Raw genomic sequence first — 21,974 nt, 5'->3', positions numbered from 1 at the left:
TGCCTTTGGATCATTTGCTGTCTTTTTGCTGCTTGCTAGCTGCCTCTTCTGCCTGTCGCATGTCATTGTTTTAAGGGCTGGGAACACATGATGCTTGCCTGCCAAAAGCAATCCAACAACTGCTAGCTTAGAGGTCTGTTGACTTGTTTTAAATAATGGCTCACTGCCTGGTCTCGTGTGATGTTGTTAAAGTAATACCTGTCTTTTATTACTGGCCCCGAGGTTGTTTGAATTCTATCTTACAGGATGTATAACGCTGCTCGCGTTTGTAATGGGGATGGGGGGGTGGGTGGGGGGGGGGGGGGTTGATTATAGCTGCTGTCGCGCTGCCCTTCGATCTTTTTAAAGCCTGTACAGCCTCTGTCCTTTTTGCTACGGCCCTGGGACAATCTCTTGGGACCAAGTCTCATGTTTATGGTCCCCGCCAGACACACCGTGGAAAGTCTCCTTGGTCTTGCGGGTCTTTTAAATGTCTTTCGAGATTATCACGTATCGTAGCCTTGCATTTGCTTTCCATTCTAGGATTGCCTTTTATATATAGAGAGAAAGTTGATATATGAAAATATATATTTTGACACTATGTATCAGACAAAGGAAATCACAGCAATCCACAATAACAATAATGAATTTTCATCAACTACCTGAATTGTCATTTCAGGCCGTCACTTAACTATATCAACTGAAGTGTGCAGTGTCAATATGAATTACAAAACTTTAACTAGAGAGTTAAGTGTCAGATAGACTCTCAAAAATATAGAGGTCAATGCCTTTGAGTGTGTTGAGGCTTCACAAAGCCTCCTTTAACTGCTTATGTCTGCTCAGTGCTTCGACAGCCTTGATGATTCAGTAACCAGTACGCATGTCTGCTCGGTGTTCTGAACCACCTGTTATGATGCAATCTCTGTGCACATTTCTGCTTGATGCTTCGAACTGTGTGTCATCCCAGTACGCATGTCTGCTCGGTGCTTTGAAGCGCATGTCCCTATACGTGTGTCATGATGCAATCCCAGTGCACATGTCTGCTGGATGCTTAAAAGCGTGTGTCAACCCAGTACAGATCTGCTCGGTGCTTCGAAGCGTTTGTCATGATGCAATCCCAGTGCGCATGTCTGCTCGATGCTTCGAAGCGCGTGTCAACCCAGTATGCTTGTCTGCTCGGTGCTTCGAAGTGCGTGTCATGATGCAGTCCCAGTGCGCATGTCTGCTTGGTGCTTCAAACCAAGCTTGGTGATTCCAGTGCGAATGTCTGCTTAGTGCTTCGAATCATTATTCATCGAGCTCCCGTTTGAAGTATATATGGCATCTGCAGAGTTCAAAAACTTGACAGAATTGCCAGTCGAAATGAATGTTTGTGGGTGATCAATATATTTTAATTGATTGTGCCCGATAATACTTAGTGGCAAAAAATAAAACTATAAATTATATATCATACAAATACCGACTTGTAGAATGCATAATGCTGCAAAGAAGAGCTTTAGTAATAAGGGTGACAACACCTCTCTCATTATAATACTCTCATAAATATTCATTCTTCGCCTTGTGCAATGTTTTCATGCAACACTGAACGTACGTCATATAGTATACATCTATATATAATTGTTTTCGTCTTCATTACATACATTATATACATTCACTCTGCTAAAAACAGTAGTTGTGCAGCGGTAGCATTGCTGCCCCTTAATAAGGCATGCGTGGGTTCGGGTCCCAAGTCCACCCAGTGTGAATTGTTACCCAAAAGAGTCTGGTTTTCTTTTTTTTCATTTAACAGCAAATTCCACCATGGACCGATTGCGAGCAAGGGAGTTACCGAAATGGGTTTGGATTTCCATAGGTGGCCATGTTGCACATACCCCTAGTAAAGATATATTAAACGTGTGTATATATAATATATCAATGGGCATCTTGTTTTATGTTTATAACAAAACAAATTATTTGAGTGACGATTTCAACTGTTATTGTAGTTGTTGATGGTGGGTTTAGCAGTTTAAATTTTAAAATATTAAATCAATCAGGTGGAATGTGTTCTTACTTTGAGTGTGTGTGTGTGTGTGGGAGGGGGCTACACGGCAAATGTGTAGACTGGACAACTATCATTTGTGTTTTAGGAAATGTTTTATTATTACACTGTGCTGTAACTAAGACAACTTTTTACTGATCGCCTATCCGGACCTTGAAGATGTGTTCACAAGGGAGGGATGCTGCTGGTAAAGGCAAATGCTTTTTCGACAGGAGGTCCAGATGTGTTTATCCCGCTGCTTTTTGTTGCCTCAGCACTCAAGAGGATCTTTAATGCCGACCTTGATACATGCAATGCTCACTTGATTCATGCAATGCTCACCTTGGAGTGTCCCGTGCGTGTGTGTGTCTATGTGCCAGTGTGTGTCAGTGTGCCGGTGACTGATCTGTGCCGTGTCTATCAACCTCTCTGATGTGCTCCGGATTGACACCTTTGAATGTTTGGTGCAGCAGAGCAAACTCATCCTGATCTGCCACAGTGGGTTTGTTATCACCTTATTCAATGGAGGGATTCATAGACGTCAAATGGCAATGAATAGAAGATTAATGTAAGTACGCGAGCTGCCTTATACGCAATATAGTCATCGCATTTTGATGGCAATTCTAAGTGGGGATGATTCCCGAACAGATCTCTTATGCGATCCTTCCACAGGATCTCTCAAAATTATTTAGTTCAAATTGGTTATAAAGATTTCACTCCTGATCGTTTTTTTAAAATATTATTAATTTTGATAAGTCCTTAATTCGAATCGAACTCGGGCTTGTACTACGCTCAGAACTTGGAAAGCAACCACCTTAGTCAGTTGAGCCACTGACGTCGTCTTGTCTTTGTCGCGAACTCGTTACTTTTGTGCTCCACAATACATAAATAAATGAAATATCTCAATGCTTAATCGAATAATAACATCTGTGATTTAAGGATTTCATCTTTTCTTTCTTAAATGTGCTTACCTATATCATGGCAAAGTCCAGGGATAAACCTTTATTTTCCGTCTACTCCGTTTTAATTAAATCAGAAGAAAGAAAGCATTTAAGGCTATTAAATGTGATCTCAAGAAAAGATGAGGGTTAATTACAATACTAATAGCAGGAGCGATTATAATGATACAGTGCAAAAGTAAATATTCATTGAAAGAGCCGGGGATCCATGAGTGAGGCGTCTTATTTTGTTTAACTCTTGCTATCGTATAGTGCATTCTGCCTGTCGGCGTTAGTTATACAGTATATATTTTTTAGACATCAGACGCTAGAAGCTGCTGACGAACCCTTCTCTTCGTTGTCAGTCTGTAGCAGCGAAAAAGTAAACGCAATAAGAGTTTTAACAGAGGTCATTGAAGTGGATCATGAGTTTGTGTAACGTTAATGAAAATGGCCAGGAGGTGTCACTAGAGAGGTGTGTCAAATGCTTCGAAGCTTCGAAACGATTTCCGACACAATTGCTTCAAACGTGTTGATTCTTCGTGAGGCTTCACTCCGCCCATCACTAGGCTGCATACCTGAAAATCAAACTTTTTTTCCTTTGCCCTTTTAAGAACTAGGTGGGTGTGGACAACCAAGCTTAAACCCGCCTGTTCAGCGCCCTACCACCTGAGACACATCCGGAGCTAGAGAAACTGGACGCAATACCATTTTCACAATTAAAGGGGAAGACACTTTATAAAAACGCAAATCATGAGGGACCCTACAACTAAGATAAGATATTTTCATGTGTTGTATTAAAATTATATAAGCTTTCAATTTTGCAACATTTTCATTTTTAATATATATATATATATATATATATTTTTTTTCAGTATGTTTGGAATATTAATTGACCGGAAGACTAGATGGAAGGTTCCAGTCACCAGGGCGACCCGATAAACAATCAACGAAGCGCAGTAGGTACTTCAAGAGGTAAGACAAATATATGAATTGTTTACTTTAAACTAAAAAGTTGACTTAAATAAGGGATAAATTGTTGTACTTCTTTATTTATAATTTATGGAAATTAACTCACACTACTTGAATCAGCTAGTTAAGGTTGTTTACGAACAGCTATTTATGTATTCACTTAGTTTGCAATATTTTCTTATATGGTTAAATAGGTTTCTTAGAATGGCGAAACTTTGACGTTTTAATGCACTGGAATCTTATAAATGTTATACAGTTGTATTCTTGTATCTGTTCTGCCGAATTTGCTTTTAAATTCAGTCAGTTTTATACTGGCATTCTTAGTTACCACTCCAACTTCATGTTTGGTACATATTGATGTTTATGTTTTTGAGATGTACGTACCTAACATATTTTACAAGATTTTAGTTACAATGTTCTTAATAAAGTTTATATAATAGTTAAGTATCATTCTTAGCGTTCTGCTTATACAGCAAAGAGAAATGGCAAAGTAATGTGGTTACTTTAAAACAATGTGTTATAAATCCGTTTGGACACACAAATGTCTGAAAGCTTTATTTTTTATTTTATTTGTTTGTCTGGTATCTTTATGGTAATACTGTAATTTCCTGCTGACTCTATTCTATAAACAAGAACAGAATATGTCGGTAGCAAATATCCACCTATCCATCTATTTTCTGAACCAGTTCCAGTACAGGGCAGTAGGCAGCAATGAGCCATTTCAGAATGAAATCGGCTCTCAGAAGAAACTGCAGGCCTCATGCACATTTAAACCAATGAGGGCAACTTTTTAATGCACTATACCTGAAAACCTGCATTTAGACTGTGTGAAAAGTAGAATCACATAATTATAATTAAAACATGCAGAATCCACACAGAAGTTATTGTATTTAAGGCGTTCATGTTCAATGAGACAACATTTGGTATGCTGCAGTCAAGGTGCCTTACATCTTGAACAGTAAATGGTATTTTCAAACCAATCAATCAATTGAAGTAAGATGTGTTGTTTTTAATCTGAATCATGTTAATATGATCTGCATTTCTTCCATCTGAAATAATTTTATGAATCTTGTTTTGGCTTCCTGAAATACTACTGTAAAGAAATATTGTAGCCAGGTTTCCAAGCAGTGATGCAATGCTTTATTTCATGTTTGTTCAGTTCTTGGAGAGTTACATTGGTTACAGGTCTTATTTTGAAACAAAGTCTTAATATTAATCTTGCTACTAATTTATTGACCTTGTTTTATTTAAATTCACTTGCTTCTTGTGAATTTTAAGTTCTGTGACATTTTTCATATTTTTGTGTAATTATTAATGCATATCTTATAATAACAATTTGAAGAAAAAAAAGTTGTAGAACCGAATCTTCCCCAGTCTTTTTATTTGTTTTTTTTCTGTACTATTGGCACAAACAGTTAAGTATCAATTGTAATTAATCTGTGCATACATAGTAAACAACTAATGAACAATATTAGTTAACAATTGTTTAATAATAATTGAATAAATCTAACATTAATTCACTTTTTTGAATTTCTTTCATTTTAGCATTTGCTTTCTTTTATTACCATTTAAAATGAATACAACAGACTTGGTATCAAAATCAGAAGATGGCACACCTTCTCATAATTTTCACAATGAAATGCCCTCGCAGAACACTTGGACAGATGAAGAAACTGAAGGTAAGAGAAATTCAGTTTCTGTAATAAAGTGTGTACATTATAAATAAGAGAGCACACTTTTTCATAGTTATGCTCACCTATTCCACATTAAGTTTCAGTAAGCATATAACTTACCATGTTTTGGCAATGAACACACACAAGTCTGCATTTTCAATGACCCATCTATTCTGGTGCAATGCAGGAACAAATCCTGGATTATGTACAGGTTACATTTTCATTATTCTCTTAAAAATCAAAACAATCAGTAACTGGTAAACAATAAAATATTTGTGTATACTATGATTAAGCAAAAATGATTTTAATAAATTCAGTCCTTCAAACACTCTGGGAAGAATTCTTGCAAGCTCTTGCTTCTTTGTTTTCTGTCTTAGAAATTTTTAAGAGTGCACAGCTAGCTCTCTTTCAGTCCCATTACAACTTTATCTGGATTTTAGGTGCGTCTATTACAAAAAATGTAATTTGTCATTTAAAGTGATTTTTGTCTTCGGGCTTCTTGTGTGTTTTACTTCATAGTTCTTTTGCCATAATCAGTTTTTGGTTAGTTTTAGATACTATGCAGTTGATCTCTAGTTTTATTCTGTATTAATTTGGTGTAATGTGGTATTAATAGTAGACTCAATGGAATCAAGGTGTTCATGCTCATAGGCTGTAAAGATAGATACTTTATTAATCCCAAGGGGAAATTCACATACTCCAGCAGCAGCATACTAATAAAGAAAATATTAAATTAAAGAGTGATAACAATGCAGGTATATAGACAGACAATAACTTTTAATAATGTTAATGTTTACCCCCCCGGGTGGTATTGAAGAGTTGCATAGTGTAGGGGAGGAACGATCTCCTCAGTCTGTCAGTGGAGCACGACTAAATTATCATCCACCATCCAATGCTCTCCTTCTCAGGGGTGGGGTTTGATTTGTCTTTAATTTGTTTGGTTATAAATTGATCTATTTGTATGGAATGATTACAATAAAATTAATAAAATAAAGATTAAAAAAAAATAATAATAAATTATAATCCACCCTGTGTACATGGTTGTTTGAGAGTAATCTGATCACAGTTACATTTTTGGTTAATTTTCACAGCAGTATTCTGAAATGTAGGTCTAATAATTCCAGTTTTCACACATCTGTCTAGAAATGCATTACTTTATCGACAATAAAGCAATATTCATAGTGGCCACAGTTTTCATTCTTATTCTTTTTTTTAATACCGTTGGTGTATTTGTGGATTTGCCAAAATGAAAATAGTCTATAGATGCTCTTCTTTGAAGCTTTTAGGAATATTCCTGAGACAGATTCTTGAAACAAAGTAATTGGGACAGCCACATCCAGTTAGACTGTCAAAGGGCCTGAATTTTCTCATAAATTCTTTAATATACCATTTAATTATGAACTTCATTGTTTATTCACATGTATCTCTGCAACCCTTCCCAGACTATCAAATATCAGTGCTTTTTGGGTGTTTGTTTTTTGGGAAAATTCTTTGAATATAAAGTTGAGTTTTTAAGATTAGTTAAATAAACATTTTATATTTATACCGACCCCTAATATACTCGTCACTGAAACGTGTTAGTGTTTCTATTCTCAGACCTGCGTAACTGCTATGAAGGCTGCAGAGCCACAGCCAATTTTGGCAGCCTTATTATGATTTTATCTGATTTCAATTTTCCTTGCACAAGGGTATAATTTTGATGAGAGGGAAATGGGTGGGAATGCAGGGAACTTGCCAGAGCACATGCGTACTATTGCTTCTTTGATTTTAAGAATTATCCATTATACATAAGCTTCAGATTGAAAACTGCCTTGTGGGCATGTTTGCTCCTATGTTTGTGTGAATTTTATTTTTTTTCTCCCAATAAAATTTATGATGACCTTGCCTAAAATGCAAACCAAAAACTAAAAAGCATAAATTCATTCTTAATGTGTAAATGGTAATTGTTGAAACGGGAGCGACATATTCATAATTCTGAAAAGTACAGAGAATGTGTCTCTTGTCTCATCAGTGTTAGGTAATGAAATTTAGTTGAATAGGACGTAATAGTTCTTTCAGTAAAATCTATTGAGCACTGGAAGATTTTATATTGACCACAAAAAGAAAAAAGAGAAATAAATATAATCTAATTTGATAAGTAAGTGAAGACAAGATTAACATTTTGAAATCGTGCTTCTGAGGCCTAGTCTTGAAGAACAACCATGGATTCAGTCTACTCTTCTAATCTATATGATAAGTTATTCTTCCTTGTTTTTAACTGAACTCCTAATGTTTTATTTACCATATTTGCTTTTCAGCAAACAGCAAACAAATGCAATTCAGCCACAAAGTTTCACTTGTTGTTTAAACTTGCATTGCAACTTACTTGATTTAAAACATCTTCTTCTTTCGGCTGCTTCTGTTAGGGGTTGCCACAGCAGATCATCTTCTTCCATATCTTTCTGTCCTCTGCATCTTGTTCTGTTACACCCATCACCTGCATGTCCTCTCTCACAACATCCATAAACCTTCGCTTAGGCCTTCCTCTTTTCCTCTTCCCTGGTAGCTCTATCCTTAGCATCCTTCTCCCAAAATACCCAGCATCTCTCCTCTGCACATGTCCAAACCAACGCAATCTCGCCTCTCTGACTTTGTCTCCCAACTGTCCAACTTGAGCTGACCCACTAATGTACTCATTTCTAACCCTATCCATCCTCGTCATACCCAGTGTAAATCTTAGCATCTTTAATTCTGTTACCTCCAGCTCTGTCTCCTGCTTTCTGGTCAGTGCCACTGTTTCCAACCCATATAACAAAGCTGGTCTCACTACCATCCTGTAGACCTTCCCTTTCACTCTTGGTGATACCCGTCTGTCACAAATTACTCCTGACACTCTTCTCCACCCATTCCACCCAGCCTGCACTCTCTTTTCACCTCTCTTCCACAATCCCCATTACTCTGTACTGTTGATTCCAAGTATTTAAACTCATCCACCTTCGCCAACTCTACTCCCTGCATCCTCACCATTCCACTGACCTCCCTCTCATTTACACACATGTATTCTGTCTTGTTCCTACTGACCTTCATTCCTCTCCTCTCCAGAGCATATCTCCACCTCTCCAACGTCTCCTCAACCTGCTCCCTACTATCGCTACAGATCACAATGTCATCAGCAAACATCATAGTCCACAGGAACTCACGTCTGATCTCGTCTGTCAACCTGTCCATCACCATTGCAAATAAGAAAGGGCTCAGATGTAATCCCACCTCCAATTTGAATGTATCTGTCACTCCTACTGCAGACCTCACCACTGTCACACTTCCCTCGTACATATCCTATACAACTCTTACGTACTTCTCTGCCTCTACCGACTTACTCATACAATACCACAGCTCCTCTCGAGGCACCCTGTCATATGCTTTCTCCAGGTCCACAAAGAAACAATGCAACTCCTTCTGGCCTTCTCTAAACTTCTCCATCAACATCCTCAGAGCAAACATTGCATTTAAAACATTAATAATTGATTTAAAACATAAATAACAATTATGATGTCACTGTTTTGTAGATATATTGCTTGCTGCAACCAGTAACAGCTCAGTTGGGGCTCGGCCGGGCACAGCCCGAAGAGGCAACGTGGGTCCCCCTTCCCATGGGCTCACCACCTATAGGAGGGGCCAAGGAGGTCGGGTGCAGTGTGAGTTGGGTGGTGGCCGAAGGCGGGGACCTTGGTGGTCCGATCCTCGGCTACAGAAGCTGGCTCTTGGGACGTGGAATGTCACCTCTCTGAAGGGGAAGGAGCCTGAGCTAGTGCGCGAAGTTGAGAGGTTCCGGCTAGATATAGTCGGACTCGCCTCGACGCACAGCTTGGACTCTGAAACCAATCTCCTTGAGAGGGGCTGGACTCTGTACCACTCTGGAGTTGCCCCTGGTGAGAGGCGCCAAGCGGGTGTGGGTATACTTATTGCCTCCCAACATGGAGCCTGTACATTGGGGTTTACCCCGGTGGACAAGAGGGTAGCCTCCCTTCGGCTTCGGGTGGGGGAACGGGTCCTAACTGTTGTTTGTGCGTATGCACCGAACAGCAGTTCAGAGTACCCACCCTTTTTGGAGTCCCTGGAGGGGGTGCTAGAGGGCATACCTTCTGGGGACTCCCTCGTTCTGCTGGGAGACTTCAATGCTCACGTGGGCAATGACAGTGAGACCTGGAAGGGCGTGATTGGGAGGAATGGCCCCCCCGATCTGAACCCGAGCGGTGTTTTGTTATTGGACTTCTGTGCTCGTCACGGATTGTCCATAACGAACACCATGTTCAAGCATAGGGGTGTTCATATGTGCACTTGGCACCAGGACACCCTAGGCCTCAGTTCGATGATCGACTTTGTGGTCGTGTCGTCGGACTTGCGGCCACATGTCTTGGACTCTCGGGTGAAGAGAGGGGCGGAGCTGTCAACTGATCACCACCTGGTGGTGAGTTGGCTTCGATGGTGGGGGAGGATGCCGGTCAGGCGTGGTAGGCCCAAACGTGTTGTGAGGGTCTGCTGGGAACGTCTGGCAGAGCCCCCTGTCAGAAGTAGCTTCAACTCCCACCTCCGGCAGAACTTCGACCACATCCCGAGGGAGGTGGGGGAAATTGAGTCCGAATGGGCCATGTTCCGTGCCTCTATTGTTGAGGCAGCTGACCGGAGCTGTGGCCGTAAGGTGGTCGGTGCCTGTCATGGCGGCAATCCCCGAACCCGTTGGTGGACACCGGCGGTGAAGGATGCCGTCAAGCTGAAGAAGGAATCCTACAGGACCCTTTTGTCCTGTGGGACCCTGGAGGCAGCTGATAGGTACCGGCAGGCCAAGCGGAATGCGTCCTTTGGTGGTTGCTGAGGCAAAAACTCGGGCATGGGAGGAGTTTGGGGAGGCCATGGAGAACGACTTTCGGACGGCTTCGAGGAGATTCTGGTCCACCATCCGGCGTCTCAGGAAGGGGAAGCAGTGCAGTGTCAACACTGTATATGGTGGGGATGGTGCGCTGCTGACCTCGACTCGGGACGTTGTGGGTCGGTGGGGGGACTACTTCGAAGACCTCCTCAATCCCATTAACATGCCTTCCAATGAGGAAGCAGAGCCTGGGGACTCAGAGGTGGGCTCCCCCATCTCTGGGACTGAGGTCACCGAGGTGGTCAAAAAACTCCTTGGTGGCAGGGCCCCGGGGGTGGATGAGATACGCCCGGAGTTCCTCAAGGCTCTGGATGTTGTAGGACTGTCTTGGTTGACACACCTCTGCAACATCGCATGGACATCAGGGACAGTGCCTCTGGATTGGCAGACCGGGGTGGTAGTCCCCCTCTTTAAGAAGGGGGATCGGAGGGTGTGTTCCAACTACAGAGGGATCACACTCCTCAGCCTCCCTGGAAAAGTCTATTCAGGGGTCCTGGAGAGGAGAGTCCGTCGGATAGTCGAGCCTCGGATTCAGGAGGAACAGTGTGGTTTTCGTCCTGGTCGCGGAACAGTGGACCAGCTCTATACCCTTAGCAGGGTCCTGGAGGGTGCATGGGAGTTTGCCCAACCAGTCTACATGTGTTTTGTGGACTTGGAAAAGGCATTCGACCGTGTCCCTCGGGGAATCCTGTGGGGGGTACCGGCACCCCTGATAAGGGCTGTTCGGTCCCTGTACGATCGATGCCAGAGCTTGGTTCGCATTGCCAGCAGTAAGTCGAACCCGTTTCCAGTGAGAGTTGGACTCCGCCAGGGCTGCCCTTTGTCACCGATTCTGTTCATAACTTTTATGGACAGAATTTCTAGGCGCAGCCAGGGCGTTGAGGGGGTCCGGTTTGGTGGGCTCAGGATTGGGTCACTGCTTTTTTGCAGATGATGTCCTGTTTGCTTCATCAGACCATGATCTTCAGCTCTCTCTGGATCGGTTCGCAGCCGAGTGTGAAGCGGCTGGGATGAGAATCAGCACCTCCAAATCCGAGACCATGGTCCTCAGCCGGAAAAGGGTGGAGTGCCCTCTCAGGGTTGGTAGCGAGATCCTGCCCCAAGTGGAGGAGTTCAAGTATCTCGGGGTCTTGTTCACGAGTGAGGGAAGAATGTAGCGTGAGATCGACAGGCGGATCGGTGCGGATCCGCAGTAATGCGGGCGCTGCATCGGTCTGTCGTGGTGAAAAAGGCTTCATCAATTTACCAGTCGATCTATGTTCCTACCCTCACCTATGGTCATGAGCTATGGGTAGTGACCGAAAGAACGAGATCGCGAATACAAGCGGCTGAAATGAGTTTCCTCCGCAGGGTGTCAGGGCTTTCCCTTAAAGATATGGTGAGAAGCTCAGTCATCCGGGAGGGGCTCAGAGTAGAGCCGCTGCTCCTCCGCATCGAGAGGAGTCAGATGAGGTGGCTCGGGCATCTGATCAGGATGCCTCCTGGACGCCTCCCTGGTGAGGTGTTCCGGGCACGTCTAACCGGGAGGAGGCCCCGGGGAAGACCCAGGACACGTTGGAGGGACTATGTCTCTCGACTGGCGTGGGAACGCCTTGGGATTCTCCCGGAAGAGCTAGAAGAAGTGGCCGGGGAGAGGGAAGTCTGGGCATCTCTGCTCAATCTGCTGCCCCCGCGACCCGACCTCGGATAAGCGGGAGACAATGGATGGATGGATGGACTTTCAGATCAAGTACATTAGTATTTAGCATTGTCTGCTCACAGTGCACACATACTAATATAGAAGGATCCAGTCTTTAGCTATGTGCCCATATTTCACCAAAATCAGCTGCTTGAACCTGATGATGAATGTGTCAATCTTTTTTTTTTTTTTTTTTTGAAGTTGAAAATAGTAATTTATCAGCATATTTATAAAAGATGTTTCCTGCCGAGTGTTTTTCCTTTTTTAAATTTTTATTAATTTTATTGTAATCATTCCACACAAATAGATCAATTTATAACAAAAAAAAGAAAAATTGAAAACAAATCAAACCCCACCCCGGAGAAGGAGAGCTTAGCCAAAGGAGAATTGCTTAGGGCTTTTTAATAAGGCAACAATAAACAAAAAGAAGGTAGAAATATATATAGGTATATAAAAAATGGAGAAGGAAAATAAATGCGGTAATAGTTATTTCTCTTATTCTAAAATAATATTGAGTAGATCCTGCCAGGTTTTGAAAAATTTCTGTACAGATCCTCTAAATGAGAATTTGATTTTTTCCAATTTCAAATAATATAAAACATCGGTTTCCCACTGACTTATCAGAGGAGAGTTAGGATTCTTCCAATTTAACAAAATAAGTCTGCGTGCCAAAAGTATAGTGAATGAAATCACCGTTTGCTTGTCCTTCTCTACTTTAAGTCTGTCTGGAAGAACACCGAACACAGCTGTTAATGGGTTAGGAGGGATTGTGACCCCAAGGCTGTCTGAAAGGCACTTAAAATTTTTGGTCCAAAATGATGTTAGTTTGGTGCAGGCCCAGAACATGTGACCCAGTGAGGCAGGAGCTTGGTTGCAGCGTTCGCAGGTTGGATCTTGCCCTGGAAACATTTTGGACAGTTTTAAGCGAGACAGATGCGCTCGATATATAATTTTTAGTTGAATAATTCTATGCTTTGCGCATATGGAGCTTGTTATGTATATGTAAGAATTTAATATTAAATATAAGGTCTATATAATATTTCAAATAATTGCATTGAATGTGTGATGTGCCTGCACCCTGGTATTAAGGTGCAGGTTACAGCCGGAACTTGTTTTATACATAAAATGGTGGAAGTTTGGTAATTGCTGTATTTGTGTCTGTCTTTATCAACTTACGATTATACTGTTGGTTTAAGTGTAAAAACACAACAGAATTGGCGACGAGAAAAAAAATGAACCTGCTGCATGCTGTCTGTTCAAAACAAACTGAGCTTCTCCGCTTTGCATTGCGTGAATTTCCATGTTTTCTATGAGCTGCGTGGCATACTGAAGAGCGCACCCTGGGCCTGCCAGAAGAGACACGGATAAAACACAGAAGTGAGTAAAGAAACTCTTAAGAATTTGAATCAAGATGTATGGATGTGTAGGACAAATGGCTGCTTTTGACAGCACCGAGGAGGAATGGGCTACTTACATTGAGAGACTTGAGCAGTACTGCCTCGCAAACAATATCGAGAATGAGAGAAAGGTGGCTGTGCTTTTAAGTGTAATGGGTCCGAAAACTTGTAATCTGTTGCGCAGTCTAGTGGCACCGTTGAAACCCGCAGAAAAAGCAAGCACATTTGAACCCAAAGCCGATGATTATTGCCGAGCGATTTCACTTTTATAAACGGGACCAGCAGAAACACAAGTCAAATGCGGACTATATTGCTGAGCTAAGGCGGCTTGCAGAGCACTGTCATTTTGGCGAGAGCTTGTCCGACGCGCTAAGAGATTGATTCATGTGCGGGCTTCACAACGAGAGCATACAGAAACGGCTCCTCACAGAAAGAGATTTAACACTACAGCGCGCACAGGAAATAGCGATTTCAATGGAAACGGCAGAAAAAGATGCCTTAGAATTTAAGAGAAAAGTGACTTCACAGTGCAGCCTCAATAAGGTTGTAGCAAAGCACGCTGAAAAAATGCCATCCTGTTTTAGATGTGGAAAAAAATCGCACGTTCCGACTGAATGTTGGTTTAAAGATAAAGAGTGCAGACAGTGTAATAAAAAAGGGCACATCCAGAAAATGTGCAGAATGAACGACAATAAAGGGAAGTCACATAAAATGGGTAATAAAAGCAAAAAGGTGCATGAAATTGATAAAACCAACTCCAGTGACTCTGAAACTGAACATCTGTCTTGTCTAGAGCTCCATTCTATTAAACACACTGACCGCAGAATAATATGGGTGGCACCCAAAGTTGAAGGAGTGACATTAAAAAAGGAGTTAGACACCGGATCAGCCCTGTCAATTATTTCAGAAAAAGATTATAAAGAAAAATTTCCAAATGTGAAACTGAAAGGCACTTCAGTAATACTAAAAACATACACAGGTGAAAAGATTGCTCCCATTGGTAAGCTTAAGGTGACAGTTGTGTATGAAAGCCAGAGACATCTGCTGGATTTATATGTGCTACCAAGAGGAGGTGTTCCCTTATTTGGACGTGAATGGCTAAAAAGTATCCTGCTTAACTGGCAGTCCATAAAAGAAATGCAGGTCACCTCAGGACTGAGCATATTTCCTAAGCTAGAAAAGCTGAATTCACTATTAGTTCACTATGCACAGGTGTTCCAAGAGGAAATTGGGACTCTCAAACATATCAAGGCACACATTGCAGTGGAAGAGGATGCACAGCCAAAGTTCCATAAGGCTCGCCCTGTACCATATGCTATTTGCCCTAAGGTTGAGGCAGAGCTCAAGCATTTTGAAGGACAGGGTGTCCTCTCCAAACTCAATTGGTCTGAGTGGGCAACGCCCATCGTGCCCGTGATCAAGAAAAATGGTGCTGTACGCATCTGTGGTGACTTTAAAATCACAATAAATCCGGTACTACATGTTGACCAATATCCTCTACCACGCATAGAGGATATTTTTACCTCACTTGCTGGTGGCAAGTACTTTTCAAAGATAGATTTGTCCCAGGCATATTTACAGATGGAATTAGAGGAGTCATCTAAAAAGTACCTCACTATTAATACTCACAAGGGACTCTTCCGTTATAACAGACTGGTTTTTGGAGTTTCGTCTGCTCCTGCTATGTGGCAGAGAGCAATGGATCAGGTGCTACAGGGCATCCCTGGTACTCAGTGTTACTTAGATGACATAATTGTAACTGGTACAGATAATAGTGCACATCTGATGAACCTTGAAGCAGTCCTTACTAGACTGTCAGAATTTGGACTGAGAGCAAATAAAAGTAAATGCCAATTCTTTAGAGACTCCTTAGAATACTGTGGACATATTATTGATAAGAATGGCCTCCATAAATCCCCAGACAAGACTGATGCGGTCCTGAAGGCATCTCAGCCTGAAAATGTGACCCAGTTACATTCTTTCCTGGGCCTTATAAATTACTACCATCGATTTTTGCCAAATCTTTCAACAGTGTTGCATCCACTAAACTGTTTGCTACAAAAAGGAAGTAAATGGGAATGGTCACAAGATTGTGAACAAGCGTTTAATACTGCCAAACAGCTGATTACATCTGATGAAGTGCTGACACATTTTAATCCAAAGTTTCCATTGCCCCTGGCTTGCGATGCATCACCGTATGGCATTGGTGCTGTTCTTTCTCACAAGATGCTTGATGGCACAGAACGACCAATTGCTTTTGCATCAAGGTCTCTAAGTCCTGCTGAAAAGAATTATGCACAGATAGACAGGGAAGGTCTAAGCCTAGTGTGGGCGGTAAAGAAATTTAATCAATACCTATATGGTAAACATTTCACATTCGTTACTGATCATCAGCCCTTAGTTGCTATTTTCAATCCTCATAAGTGTGTTCCAACCATGGCTGCAGCACGCTTACAATGATGGTCTTTGTTTTTAGGCGGCCATGACTACCAAATTGAATTCAGAGGCACAAAACAACATGCAAATGCAGATGGACTTTCCCGTCTACCTTGTGAGTTTAAGGGAACTCAAAACCTTTCCGATCCAACTGCAATTTTCTATCTAACACAACTGGAGCCCTTACCCATTACAAGTGCTCAAATTCAGAAAGAGACAAGTCGAGATTCCACTATGGCCAAATTATGTGACTTGATAATAAAAGGTTGGCCTTCTAGAAGTGATGCTGATCTCCCTGAGTACTCAAATCGACGTGAGCAGTTATCAGTTTGTCAAGGATGCATTATGTGGGGCACAACAGTGATTGTACCACCCAAACTTCGTACAAAAATACTTGAGGCACTTCATGAAGGTCATTTAGGTGTTGTAAAGATGAAAAGCTTAGCCCGAAGCTACATATGGTGGCCTGGAATTGACCTTTAAATAGAGAATCTGGCCAAGTCATGCACAGGATACCAACAGACTTGGCGACAGGCCCAAAGCGCTCCCCTTCATACCTGGGAATGGCCAAGCTCTGTCTGGCAACGACTTCACATTGACTATGCAGGACCTTTCCATGATAGCATGTTTCTCATTGTGGTTGATGCACATTCAAAATGGCCTGAAATTTTTGCAGTAAAAAAGGCAACATCATCTAAAACGGTAGATATACTCCACAACTTATTTGCACGTACAGGACTTCCAGAACAACTAGTCAGTGACAATGGAACTCAGTTTACATCTGCTGAGTTCCAGGCATTTGTAAAAAAGAATGGTATTAAGCACATCACCTCTGTTCCTTACCATCCTGCAACAAATGGTCTAGCTGAACGTTTTATTCAGTCCTTCAAACTATCTATGAAAGCCATGGAAAAGGAAAAAGAGTCGCTACATACGAAAATTGCTATTCCTTCTAGCCTATCGAAACACAGCTTACTCAACCACAGGTCAGACTCCAGCAATGCTTTTCCTGGGAAGAAGCTTGAGATCATGCTTAGATCTGCTGAAACCTGATTTGCGTATACATGTGCAAAAGAAGCAGTGCTTCCAAGACCAAAAACAACGCAAGCTTAGAATATTTGAGGTTGGACATAAAGTGCTTGCTAGAGACTACCGACACTCAAATCAGAAATGGCAACCTGGTAAGATTGTGTCAAAGACTGGTCCACTGACATACACAGTGCAGGTGGGGCATGATACAGTCTGGCGCAGACATATCAACCAGCTTCTAGATGCACAAGCTCAGGAAGACACATCACAAGACAAGGCTGAGGAGCTGATCATTCCTCAGCACTCAAATGAGTTTACCTTCTTGACACCTGATTCATCCCTTGCTGCTGGTGAATCTCAGCCTCAAGAATCTGCTAACTCAACCTCATCTCAAATGTCTGCTCCACCTACACAAGAAAGACGCTATCCTGAGAGGATTCGTAAACCTCCTGAAAGGTTGAACTTGTAGTCGATATTAATGTACAAAGTACTTAAGAGTCTGTTAGCTTTGGTAAGCTGCATTTCACCATATATAAATGTTTCAGTACACCGTAATAAATGGTGCACTTTTATATAGTATGCTTTAGCTGTCTTTATATTCATGTTTTGTATCCATGCCAACTGTTTTGTAGATATGATATAAAAAAAAAAAATACTGTTACACATCCAAGCTGGGTGGGAGGAAATGTTATGTATATGTAAGAATTTAATATTAAATATAAGGTCTATATAATATTTCAAATAATTGCATTGAATGTGTGATGTGCCTGTACCCTGGTATTAAGGTGCAGGTTACAGCCGGAACTTGTTTTATACATAAAATGGTGGAAGTTTGGTAATTGCTGTATTTGTGTCTGTCTTTATCAACTTACGATTATACTGTTGGTTTAAGTGTAAAAACACAACAGAGCTTGAGTGAATTCTCTGCTTTGCTACCTTCCATTCCTTTTCTGATATATCGATTAAGAGATCTTCTTCCCAATGTCCTCTTGGGTCTTTGAAAGGTAGGGACTCTAATAAGATTTTATATAATGCGGAAATGGTGTTTAATTCCTCGAAATTGAGCAGTATTTTTTCCAGCATGGTGGAGGGTACGAGGTGAGGAAAATTGTGCAGTTTCTGTTTAACAAAATTTCTAATTTGAAGATAGTGAAAGAAATGTGTAGCTGGGAGGTTGAATTTGGAACGTAATTGTTCAAAAGATGCAAATATGTTGTCTATATATAGATCTCTGAGCATTTTAATCTCAAAACTTTTCCAGGTATTAAAAATTGGATATGTTTGCGAGGGTTGAAAGAGGTGGTTCTCTTGCAGAGGTGCCGCAGATAAAAGATTTTCCATCTTAAAATGCTTTCTAAGTTGGTTCCATATTCTGAGTGAGTAAAGCACAATTGGGTTATTAGTATATTTGCGATAACTTGCATTTATTGGAGCGCAGAGCAGGGAGTATAAAGAAGTACTACAGGATTTTACTACTATTGCGAGCCAAGCCTGTGTATGTTCATTTTTTTGTGTCCAGGTTTTTATGGCTTGTATGTTTGCTGTCCAGTAATAAAACTGAAAATTAGGTAAAGCCATGCCACCTTCTGCCTGAGGTCTTTGTAGGGTTGCTCTTCGGATATGTGGGTGTTTTGAGTTCCAAATGAATGAGGTTATTGTTGAGTCTAATTGCTTAAAAAATGATTTATTGATATATATTGGAATTTTTTGAAATAAAAAAAAAGAAGTTTAGGAAGGATATTCATCTTAACAACGTTAATTCTTCCGGCTAGGGTGAGATGAAGGGTTGACCATCTATGCAAGTCTTGCTTAATTTTGTCCATACAGATGGCAAAATTTTGTTGATAAAGAGCCTTATGTTTACTTGTGATATTTACCCCTAGGTATTTAAACTGATCTTCTATGGTAAAAGGTAGGGTGTCCAGTCTAATATTATATGCTTGTGAATTCACTGGAAAGAGTATACTTTTATTCAGATTAATTCTGAGACCGGATATCTTTTGAAATTCTGTTAGTGCCGTTAGAACTGCAGGCACAGTGTTTTCTGGGTCTGATATATATATATAACCATATCATCTGCATATAGAGAAATTTTCTGTTCCAGTCCTTCTCTGATAATCCCCTTTATCTGATAAGAATTTCGACAGTGAACCGCCAGTGGTTCAATGGTGATTGCAAACAGCAGTGGTGACAAGGGACATCCTTGTCTGGTACCACGTTCTAGTTTAAAAGTAGTCTGAGCAAATGTTGTTAATACAAACTGAAGCTTCTGGATTGGTATACAGTAGTTTGATCCATGTACAAATATTCGGGCCAAACCCAAATTTCTCCAATGCAGTGAAAGGTAGTTCCATTCAATCATATCAAATGCTTTTTCTGCGTCTAATGATAGTAATATCTCTGGGGTGTTTGATTTTGCTGGTGAGTATATAACATTAAACAAGCGTCGGAGATTGGAAGACAAGTGTCGGCCTTTAATAAATCCAGTTTGATCCTGTGATATTACCGAGGGCAGCACTTTCTCCATCCTTTTAGCTAGAATTTTTGAGAGTATCTTAACATCATTATTCAGGAGTGAAATTGGTCTGTATGATGCACATTGTAACAAGTCCTTATTTTGTTTAGGAAAGACAGTAATTAATGCTTGATGAAATGTTTGAGGTAGTATTTGATTGTTTCTAGCTTCTATAAATGTTGCCAATAAAAGGGGACCTAGCTGAGTGGAGAATCTATACATATTAATAAAAGGCAAAGCCCTCACTGACTGACTGACTCATCACTAATTCTCAAACTTCCCGTGTAGGTGGAAGGCTGAAATTTGGCAGGCTCATTCTTTACAGCTTACTTACAAAAGTTAGGCAGGTTTCATTTCGAAATTCTACGTGTAATGGTCATAACTGGAACATGTTTTTTGTCCATATACTCTAATGGAGGAGGCGGAGTCACGTATCGCGTCATCACGCCTCCTACGTAATCACGTGAACTAAAAACAAGGAAGAGATTTACAGCACGAGTCAAACGCGGGAACGAAGGTAAATGACGTTAATTTTTCAGTGTCTTTTAATACTGTGTAAGCATACATATTAACACATGTGCAATTAAACGTGTGCATTTACGGGGTGATTTCTCAGGCTTAAAAGCTCGCCTTTTACTAAAAAGGTAAATGCAACACTATTTTCAATCATTCTATGATCTGCTTCTCACAACTGAAGGCACCGTGGCTGATGTTACATCACTTGCTGTCCAACCATAAGCGTTACCTGGTAGGTAACCGGCCACTCACTTCACTCCCTTACGGGAATCGAACCTCTGAGGTTTTCTTTTGTTCTTAATTAAAATTTAAAAGCAATACTTCACCGCTGCTAAGCCCCTCTAGCGCTGATGTCCGAGGTTCGATTACCGTAAGCAAGTGCAGTGAGTGTGTAATTACATTCACGGCATTCGTAGTCTGATTCACAATCTGATTGTATGGGTGGTTACCTACCAGGTAACGCTTATAGTTGGCCACCAAGTCAGGTCGAAGTGATCACTCGAGTAAAGGCAGCTTCACAAAAAAACAGATCCTTAACAAATAATAATAATAATAATAATTCATTACATTTATATAGCGCTTTTCTCAGTACTCAAAGCGCTATCCACACAGGGAGGAACTGGGAAGCGAACCCACAATCTTCCACAGTCTCCTTACTGCAAAGCAGCAGCACTACCACTGCGCCACCTGTGAGGATACTGTTATTAGTATATTTTCCCTCAATTTAAAAAGGTTTTATTTTCTTCTTCATAAAAATTTAAAAGCGGTACTTCGCCGGTGCGAAGCGCGTGGATTTGACCGACTGACACATCCAGACATATTCATGAGTGCAGGTACTTCAGAAAGAAAACACCGTGTAAACCTAAAGTTTAAATTAAGTTCATAGACCTACAAAAGGTTGCCATTCATTTGAGGCAAGATTGCTTTTCTTCTGTACAACTATACGTTGCATTCTCAAGAGTGTGCTTGCACGGCTTCGGATATAGATATATATATGTATGTATGTCTATATATAAATATGTAAGCTTATAAGTACTGCCTTACTTCTCTTTAAGAAAGGAAGATGTAGTGATACTTGATTTAAATGATTCCATGTCTTCTTGGGTTTGCTTAGCTTATTGTCAATATCTTTACACGTTTTTTTAAGACTTATTGACTGAAACGGGCTTTCACGAAAAAAGTTAGGGCTTTGCTACAGGATACACCCTCCACAAGTTAAGCAAGTAAAAATAAAATATATATTTCTGTTTTATTTAAACCTTTTAAGTTTGTATGCATAGCCCCATTTGGCTGTTTAATTTTTTTTTCTTTCTTCAGTAATATTTAATCTCCTTAAAGAAAAAGAACATATCCATTTTACTTTTTTTGTATCTCTTTAGTAATATTTTAGTGTAAAAGGATAACCAGTATTTAAACCTTTTATGTTTCTTTATATATTTATTTTATACAATGTTGAAAAATTAATAAGAAAGCTACATATTTTGGCAGCTGCTGCTTTCATTTTCAATGAAATGAAAAAAGCTCTCCAAGAGAAAACGTCAATGAAGAAGAAACAGTTTGCACTATCTAAAAATGAGAAACCCTCATTTATAAAAGTTTGCTGCAGATGACTTAACTGAAAATAAATGAATAGTTCCTATATTTATCTATTTTACTTATGCCTTTATTCCAGCAACTTACAACATCTGAGGTACAATTTGTTACATTACTTTTGTTTTTTGCAGCACAGGCAGGTGAAGTGACTTCCTCAGGGTCACACAGTGGTGTCAGTACCAGGATTTGAACTGACAAGCTCCGGGTTTACTGAAATATTACTGAAGAAAGAAAAAAAACGAAAATGGGCAAATAGGGCTATGCATACAGATGTCCATCCATCCATTATCCATCCCGCTATATCCTAAATACAGGAGCCAATAAG

General features: G+C 40.6%; 1 protein-coding gene across 1 annotated transcript in view; it reads left to right on the top strand.

The window, feature by feature from the left end:
* Nucleotides 1-3,837: 3,837 nt before the first annotated feature.
* The window catches only part of cfap74 (cilia and flagella associated protein 74), a 525,252-nt gene continuing 507,115 nt past the window's right edge, over nucleotides 3,838-21,974 (top strand). The window contains exons 1-2 of the mRNA XM_051931357.1: nucleotides 3,838-3,909; nucleotides 5,452-5,585. Of these exons, the coding sequence (XP_051787317.1) occupies nucleotides 5,480-5,585 (106 nt within the window). The 5' untranslated portion in view covers nucleotides 3,838-3,909; nucleotides 5,452-5,479. The remainder of the gene's footprint in view (nucleotides 3,910-5,451; nucleotides 5,586-21,974) is intronic.

This window comes from Erpetoichthys calabaricus, chromosome 8 (assembly GCF_900747795.2).
Source record: "Erpetoichthys calabaricus chromosome 8, fErpCal1.3, whole genome shotgun sequence".
NCBI classification, from domain to species: Eukaryota; Metazoa; Chordata; class Cladistia; order Polypteriformes; family Polypteridae; genus Erpetoichthys; species Erpetoichthys calabaricus.
Note: the sequence above shows the minus strand (reverse complement) of the source record. Positions and strands in the feature narration are given on the sequence as shown.